Below are 9,249 nucleotides of genomic sequence, written 5' to 3' on the forward strand. Positions count from 1 at the left end.
CTAGAACAGTGAGGAGTCAGAAACACTAGGAACAGAGCCTCTCTAGGCTTCAGCACAATGCTGTATCCTCTGGTTGCAAATTATACCTTAATTTACTTTGGTTTACTTTCAACTAGACAGGATGTTGATGAAATTCATGTAGAATGAGCCCTGGCTCTGGGCCAAGTGGGAAGTTCGTACCCTTTCTTAGATTTTACTTTCAAGTGCCTTTTCCTACAACTTTTATATACTACTCAGTAACTGACAACCACAAGTTTATATTTGTTTTTGTTTGTTTGTTTGTCCGAAAACTACCCCTCAAGTAATTCTGTTGAGAATTGGAGCTGATTGTCTAGTTGTCACTTTACACAGTATTGCAACATAGTTATGGTAAGGTTTATTCTCTGCTAACAGGCTTGCTTACTGTTGAACAGATATGGCTTCTAAGCCATTAAGAATTACATATTTTCTTGACCTGAGTCTTTCAGGTCCAGTGTGAGCTAGCCAAGAAACTAAAGTAGGCAAGAGTGTTTTGGCTCCAAGCGGGAGAACAAATGAAAATGCAAATAATTTAGGAGGCTGAAGGGAAAAACATGGATGGATGAGGCTAAGATTGTCCAAGAAGAGGGAAGAGAATGAAAAGGGTAGAAAATAGAAGCATGCAAATTCAAAATTTAAGCTGAGAATGAAAAACTCAGGAACTGAAAAGGATAAGCCAGCAAAGTAAGAGAAGGTAGGATCCCAGAAGCAATAAACAAACAAACAAACAAAACGGGAGTTGTGAAAAGAATGGAGCCATCTGTAGTGTCAAATGTTGCAGTGAGCTCAAGTAACAGGAGACTAGAAGAGTACTCAGGGATGTTGGGGACGGTGATTTCATGGTGGACTTTGAGAGAGCATTTTGAGAAGACTGATTGGCTGAGAAGGATGGGAAGTGGAGCCAGCGAGCATAAACACTGATGGAAATATTTGGTAATGGGCGGGAAGAAGCAGAGTGAATAGTTTGAGATGGAGAGAAGACTGAGGGAAGAGATGCATTGGATTTTTTGGTTTTTGAAACTAAAACTCCATTTCTGATATAAATATGAGAATTTAAAAAGCTCCTGGAGTGTTTAGAACATTTCAGGGCTTTAGCTTTAAAATAACAAAATAGAAATAAACAAATGGACAAAGTTAATTTAGTCACTTGAAATAATTTACATTAAGCTTAAACACAAAATTTACGTATTTTTAAACTCTAATCAACTTAATTTAGGATACACTGACACATATATCATAAATATCAATTAAAATGACAAAGTTGGGCTTCCCTGGTGGTGCAGTGGTTAAGAGTCTGCCTGCTGGTGCTGGAGACACAGGTTCGATCCCTGCCCTGGGAAGATCCCACATGCCACGGACCAGCTAAGCCCATGCACCACACCTACTGAGCCTGTGCTCTACTGCCCACGAGCCACAACTACTGAAGCCCGTGCGCCTAGAGCCCGTGCTCTGCAAAAAGAGAAGTCACGACAATGAGAAGCCCGCGCACCTCAAGGAAGAGTAACCCCCGCTCGCCGCAACTAGAGAAAGCCCACGCACAACAATGGAGACCCGACACTGCCAAGGATAAAAACAAACAAATAAATAAATTTATAAAAAAGATAAATGACCATGTTTGCATTTTCATTTCTGTGAATACCTTTATGTTCTGTATGCTGTTGATGACACATGCCAAATATAACGTTGTTAGCTGAACATTAAATAAGTTAGAATGCGATATATCTTTAAAATATGCTCGCATATTTCATAGAAATATAAGAAATATTTTCACGATAATAATTTTGAATAAAAGCTTAAAATAATAGCATTAAGGAAAAAACAAAAGATGACTTCTGTCAATTAAGGTCAACAATAATCATGTTAAGTGCTATGGACTAATGAATGGGAGCAAGTAAAAAAGACACAATAATTGTTAAGTTACAAGCTCTCTTAAATGGGTCTGCATTCCTATTGGTTCAGCCTATAGTGAATAAAATGGTGATCAGATGCTTTAAACTCGATATGGGTTGGATTTAAACAATTTAAGAAAACCAAAGAATGTGTCATGATCCTCTCCATCCTAAACTTCTAAATTTTGGTGTTTCTTATTGCGGCATCCTAGGTCCCCTTCTCTTTTCTGACTAATCTCTCCTTAAGTGATTTCATTCATTCCCAGGGTCTGAAGTAACATTTACACGCTGATGACTTCCCAAACTTCTCTCTCTAGCAAACGCCACTTCTCTAAGCTCATGTATCTATTTTCTCCTTCTTCCCTTCTCCTTCGCCTACTTCTCCTCCTTTTTCTAAGAGCTTAATTGAGGAATAACTTGACATACAGTAAACTGCACATATTTAAAATGAAGCATTTGGTAAGTTTTGACGTACATATTTGCCCAAGAAATGATCACCACAAACAAAATGGTGAACGTAGTGACCATCCCAAAAGTTTCCTCATGCCTTTTCTAATTCCTCCAATTTCCCCCACCCCCTAACTGGTCCCCCAGGCAACCGAAAATCTGCTTTCTGTCACTAGGCATTGGTTTACATGTAGAATTTGATATAAATGGAATGGTTTAATATCATGTACGGAATCTTCCTATAGTATTTAAAGGGTTTCAGGGCTATAGCTTTAATATGACAACATAAAGATAGACAAGGTTAATTTAAACAGCCATTTGCAAAAATTTTTTTCACCTTTTTTTGGTCTGGCCTTTTTCACTCATCCTAATTATTCTGTGATTCATCCATTTTGTCGTGTTTATCAGTAGTTCATTCCTTTTTCTTGCTGAATAGTGGTATCCTATGAATATATCACAATGCATTTATCCATTCACTTACTGATGAGCATTTGAGTTCTTTCCAATTTTTGGCTATGACAAATAAGGCTGCTATGAACATTTGCATAAGCCTTTGTATGGACGTGTGTTTTAATTTATCTTGGGTAAATACCTAGGAATGGAATGGCTGGATCATATGGTAGGCATATGTTTAAATTTCTAGGAAGCTGCCAACCTGTTTTCTAATGTGGTTGTACTGTTGTTATTCCCACCACCAGTGTATGAGAGCTCTAGTTATTCTTCTTCCTCGTCAACACTTGGTATAGTCAGTATTTTAATTTTAATAGCTGTGTACTATTATATCTCTAGCAATACATGATGTTGAGTATCTTTTCAGTGCTTATTTGCTATATGTGTATCATTTTGGGTGAAGTATCTGTTCAAATCTTTTGCCCATTTTTTAATTGGGTTGTTTTATTATTGAGTTTTGAGAATAAATATATTCTTTTTCTAGGATATATTTATATCTAAATATACATCTTTTTCTAGACACAATTTCTTTAGCAAGATATATGATTTGCAAATATTTTCTCCCAGTCTATGGCTTGTCTTCATTCTCACCTCAGGGCCTTTCAAAGAGCAGACATCTTTTTTTCTTTTTTATTTTTTTAACATCTTTATTGAAGTATAATTGCCTTACAATGTGTGTTAGTTTCTGCTTTATAACAAAGTGAATCAGTTATACATATACACATATCCCCGTATCTCCTCCCTCTTGCGTCTCCCTCCCACCCTCCCTATCCCAGCCCTCTAGGTGGTCACAAAGCACCCAGCTGATCTCCCTGTGCTATGCATCTGCTTCCCACTAGCTATCTATTTTACATTTGGTAGTGTATATATGTCCATGCCACTGTCTCACTTCGTCTCATCTTACCCTTCCCACTCCCCATGTCCTCAAGTCCATTCTCTACGTCTGCATCTTTATTCCTGTCCTGCCCCTAGGTTCTTCAGAGCCATGTTTTTTTTTCTAGATTCCATACGTATGTGTTAGTGTACGGTATTTGTTTTTCTCTTTCTGACTTACTTCACTCTGTATGAAAGACTCTAGGTCATCCACCTCACTACAAATAACTCAATTTCGTTTCTTTTTATGGCTGAGTAATATTCCATTGTATATATGTGCCACATCTTCTTTATCCATTCATCTGTTGATGGACACTTAGGTTACTTCCATGTCCTGGCTATTGTAAATAGAGCTGCAATGAACATTGTGGTACATGACTCTTTTTGAATTATAGTTTTCTCAGGGTATATGCCTAGTAGTGGGATTGCTGGGTCGTATGGTAGTTCTTTTTTTTGCAGAATTAAGTTCTTTTAATAGATTGCATATATAGATGTTTAGCCATACTCTTTTATCAACTCTTTAAGAGTAGAATTTTATATCCAATTTACATGCTTCAAATATCATCTTTCCTATTTGTTACAGTAAGGTCTTCTATCCAAATATCCACTTGTACACTGAGAGCTTTAAGAAAAAACAGGACACAGAGGGAGTTTCCATTTTTAGCAGCAATGAAATATCACTAACCCCTTTTAACATACTGAATTCAAGTCACTATCAGAGGTGAGTGCACCACAAAGTCACCAGGTACAAAATTGCTAGTTCATATTTAAATTAATAACTTGAAATTACCCCTGCCCCCCACCCCATTACATCCCATCTTTTTATAAACAGCAAACATTTTGCTATTTTATACATAGGCTAGCAGGCTTGTTTCAATATGAAAGTGTTAATTCATTTACAGATTTTTTTTAATCAGTCATGTAGTGCTACAATAAATGTCCAATAACCTACATAGGAACAATCTTTGATGATGAAAATGACGAAGATTGAATAAGGCTATCAATTACCTTATCTTATTTACATATAAAGAATAGATACCCAATGGTGAGGAAGAGACAGAAATCGGACAAATACTCATAGGTGTAAAAATTACATCTACCTCTGAGCTTATACTGTAAATGAGACATTTTAAATAGTCCTGTAGCCCACGCCTGTTTTTTCCTCGGAAGAAGAAAAGCTGCCTTCATGACATCCCCTCTTGTTGCAGATTTCCACAGTGTCACTTGAACTTTTAGTCAGAATCTTACTTTCTTCAAAAAATGAAGAAAATACTCCCTGTCCCCCAAGTTACCTCCCTCCCCCACCAAAATCCTTCTGGATTCATTTTCAGTGCCAAGTTGCATGATCAGGTCCCACCTCCTGGGTTTTTTTGGGTCCATCTATTGATCCGTTAGTTTAGGTGGATAACATGAACCAGTTCTGGAACCGCTACTAGGAGGAACACAAGCTCTTCACTACAATCACACTGCAGGAAAGTGGTAACTCAATTCATCCCTGGTGCCGGGCCTCCAAAACTGAAAGAACTGGGCACAGCTGGAGCACTGAATTTGTATCCTCCATGCTTCTCAATCATTTTGGATTCATGGGCTGCTCTTCTTTGATCAGCTAGAGTTGCTATAGCCTGTAACAGTTTTCTTTGTTCTTCATTAAGACCATGAGTCAGAGCCTGATACCACACGGGATTACGATTTTGTATAGTTCGAATATAGCTTTAAATATCTGATACTCATCAACAGGGTTATCTTCATCATCAGTGATCGTGGAATAGCCTTCCAGGGCAGTTTCTTCAGCATCATCTTCTTCCCAGTCTTCATCATCTCCATCTTCGCCCACTTGCTTAGCCAGGATCTCCAAATATTTTTGTCCATCTTCATCAATATCATCTTCATCACTCCCCAGTTCCTCTGATTCATCATCATCATCACTGTCATTCTCCTGTTCTGCATGGCAGGCGTATGCTCTTTTTAATCCATTAAATAAAAGAATAAAAGCTGGCAAAATCTGTCCAGAAACCTGATTTAAAACTTGTGGTATTCGTTCCACATCAATAAGAGCACATAGGCCCAGAACACACATCTTTCTGTCATGAAGCCCCAAGAAACAATCAACATCATTAAGCCACTGTGTAATACAATGATCTGTAACTGGTTCAATATTATTAGGGAAGTGAAAATTTTCTAAGGTGTTGAGAAGGAGGTGTGGATTATAATACAAAGCTGCAACGGCAACTTGCAGGCACATTGTTCGAAGTTCACTTGTCTTCACCTCTCTTGTCAGTCTCTCTAATGCTGCTTCCACGAATAAGGGAATACACTGGTCAATGCCATGCCCTTTGCACCACAGAATGATCACCTGTAACAATTTTGCTGCGTGACATTCTGCATCTTCTCCTGCAACTCCTGTAAGAACCTTTTTGCACATACTGTATATCATTTCAAGGTACTTGCTATCAGACAGAAGTGTGTCTGTATCAACTGTTACATAATTATGAAGCAGAGGCATCATATCTGTAAAGTAATCAAAGCCATCTTGCTGAAAAACCTAAAATACCAGAGGTAGTAGCTGCCACATCTGTGGAGACACTTGTTGACATGTCAAACTATGTGCTAAAGAGAAGATCTCCTCATAGAATCCTAAGACATGCTGTTGTAAAACAGTTCCAATGACCTGTAAGCAGATTCCTTCAAGCTGCTGGGTTATTTCTTTGTGATCGTCAACTACACTAAGAAGTGTGTCGATGGTATTCAGGATTCCCACAGCAGTAGCTGCTTTGTCATCACTTCCTTCTTCATCTGGCCCAGTCTGGATTACTTGATTAAATGTCATTGCCAAATGTGTCATTTCTACTGCAATAGGAGTAACTTCTTCACTATACTCGCAGATCATTTTCTGAATTACATTGGCAAGATCATCATTTTCTGTTTCTCTTATAATATGAAGAAAAGCCTGCGTGACAGGTTGGACGAATGGTGTGACGTATTCTTTAGCTTTCTCTTGATAGCGGATCAGCACTTGAAGTGCAATGGCAGCTTCCACTTTAACAGGCATTTCCCTATCATCAATCAGACATCTTCGTGTCAGCTCTAGGGCTGTTTGCAGGTTCTGGTCACTTTGAACTTCACTTCACAAAAATAGTGAAGGACCAGCAAGCGCTCGCTCTCGTGTAGCCTAGTTCACTGCTGAAGAGGGGGAATACATGATTCTGCAACATATATTCCATCTGATATTTGTAGATCTTTCTCTTCAGAAGTATTTCAGCTAAAGAGCCAATCATATGCAGGGTTCCATCTTTTTTTCGAGGATCAGCATTTGGTTCTGTAAGAATCTGGTAGCAAAATCCCATAGTCTTTTGTAGTACCTCTTTCCTCTTACTACAAGCTGTAAACAAAAGTGTCTGGGCAGCAGTGGTAGGAGAGATGAAATCCTCAAACACATCAAACTTCATGTGTATATATTCACAGGGGTCTTCTTGTCAAAGTTCCTCATCAGCATCTGTATAGCACATCAATGGAAATATAACATCTTGGATAATGCCTTGTATATGAGGCTTCAGATTCTTCCGGGTGAGAGCGTGAGAAACTCCTTGATTAATATAATTAAACGTCTGTTGTAAAACTCGAGGAGCCATATATTGCTTCTCCTTGTACTGATATAACACCTTCAATAAAACTTGTTGGACATCAACAGCAAATGCCTTCAGAAATACTTCAGCAAATTCATTATACTCCTTGGAAACATTGCCAGGGCTTCCATATCTTTCAAAAAGTCTTGCTGGGCTTCCCTGGTGGCGCAGTGGTTGAGAATCTGCCTGCTAATGCAGGGGACACGGGTTCGAGCCCTGGTCTGGGAAGATCCCACATGCCGCGGAGCAACTAGGCCCGTGAGCCACAACTACTGAACCTGCGCGTCTGGGGCCTGTGCTCCGCAACAAGAGAGGCCGCGATAGTGAGAGGCCTGCGCACCGCGATGAAGAGTGGCCCCCGCTTGCCACAACTAGAGAAAGCCCTCGCACAGAAATGAAGACCCAACACAGCCAAAAATAAATAAATAAATTTAAAAATAAATAAATAAAAAAATACTCCTGTTCTCTGTTTAAAAAAAGAAAAAAATGCTTTGCCGAAAACCTTCAGGGAGCGCAAGGCTTAAAAAAAAAAAAAACCCTTGCTAAGATATGTAAAGCCCACTTCTTACATTTCCACCATGGTAACTTAGGTCTGTCATCTTCTTCAACTTGAAGTGTTTCATTAGGTACATCCCTGTTCACAACAGTCGTTAAAATTTTTACCCATTCTGTCAGGTTCTGTTGGTTTATAAGCTCCAGTGATAGTGTATACTGAACAAGAGCATAGAAGATCTTAAAAATTTGTTTCTGGATGAGGACAGATTGATCAGACTGATCAGAAAGAAGCTGGATAAAACGGTCCTTTAGAACTGGCAGGAAATATTGCACTGCTGCTACCAATGGACTCCGTTCCTCTGGTTTCTTATACCAGAACTACAACTGGCACTCTGACAGAGGTTGGAGCAACAGCTGGAAGATTCCTTAGCAGGAAGATGGGTAGTCATTTTTCACAAGCTGATAGAGGCAAAGAAGAATTCCTAGCCAACATGCACTGTTATCAGACTGAAGGTAAAAGCCAATTTTGTCCACAATGGCAGTCCAGCGACTTGGATAATCATGTCTGATGTTATGATGAATGCATGTAGTAATCTGTACCCTGATGAACTCAGGAGAGTGGATAATGACTTCTACAATATTTTCTCGAATACAATGTCGATCTTCTTCTGGAATAGTATAAGGGGATATATCCCCTGGTGCTGTTTCCCGATCAGGCCAATACTGTGTTATCATATTTTTCAAATAGATAACACCTGCCTGTCCCACAGGTAAATCCAGTTGTTCTGACATAGTAGTCTGAAGCAGTGTTGAAACAAAATTCAGAGACTTGTGTTCTTCATTGAGCTGGCGCTCCATGGCCTCACGCAGGGCTGGGTCCATGGTGCCCCGCAGGGCTTCGATAATGGTGTTGGGGTCCATGGCAGGGTGGATGCAGTCAAACCCAGGGGTCGGGTGCTACTGGCCCAGGAATAGCGCCCCTCACTGCACACATGGACCTGCCATGCTCCGCAGCGGCAACCGGTGCGAAAGGAAAGAGAAGCGCCAAGGCCACGGATAGAACCTCTTCTTCTCAGCGTGGAGGTGGGAGATGCTCCAGCCACTTCCTGTTGGCGTGCCTGTGGAGCCCTTTGGGAGATGTAGTCCACGTGGGCAGTCCGCAGCCCACGTGGCCCTGAGCTGTCGCTCCTACAGACAAGACCTGCTGGAATCCTGTTAAGTGTCACCCAGAAATGTTCATCAGGAGGGTAGGTGTCCTTAGACCACCCAAGTAAATCAATGGCTCTCTGGTCTTGGAGAACAAAATTAGCCAATTCTCTTGTAAGGGATACATAGGTGGAGCCAAAGTAAATGGTGAGATTATGGGGAGGAGACATTTTCCTTATCCAAGTCCACAGCATGAAGGAAAACAATTGGTATTTCTGTTCCAAGTGCATATATCTGGTCCTCTGACA

The 9,249-nt window shown here is 40.0% G+C and overlaps 1 protein-coding gene across 1 annotated transcript; it reads right to left on the reverse strand.

Moving 5' to 3' along the window:
* Positions 1–4,121: 4,121 nt before the first annotated feature.
* LOC101282460 (importin-7-like) lies at positions 4,122–8,777 on the reverse strand. The gene is given in 5 exon segments (XM_033423677.2): positions 4,122–5,379; positions 5,382–6,788; positions 6,791–6,820; positions 6,823–7,459; positions 7,838–8,777. Coding segments are annotated over 5 exon segments (3,171 nt in total). The 5' UTR covers positions 8,717–8,777; the 3' UTR covers positions 4,122–5,161.
* Positions 8,778–9,249: the final 472 nt, after the last annotated feature.

The sequence above is a fragment of the Orcinus orca genome, chromosome 7 (genome assembly GCF_937001465.1).
Source record: "Orcinus orca chromosome 7, mOrcOrc1.1, whole genome shotgun sequence".
NCBI lineage: Eukaryota > Metazoa > Chordata > Mammalia > Artiodactyla > Delphinidae > Orcinus > Orcinus orca.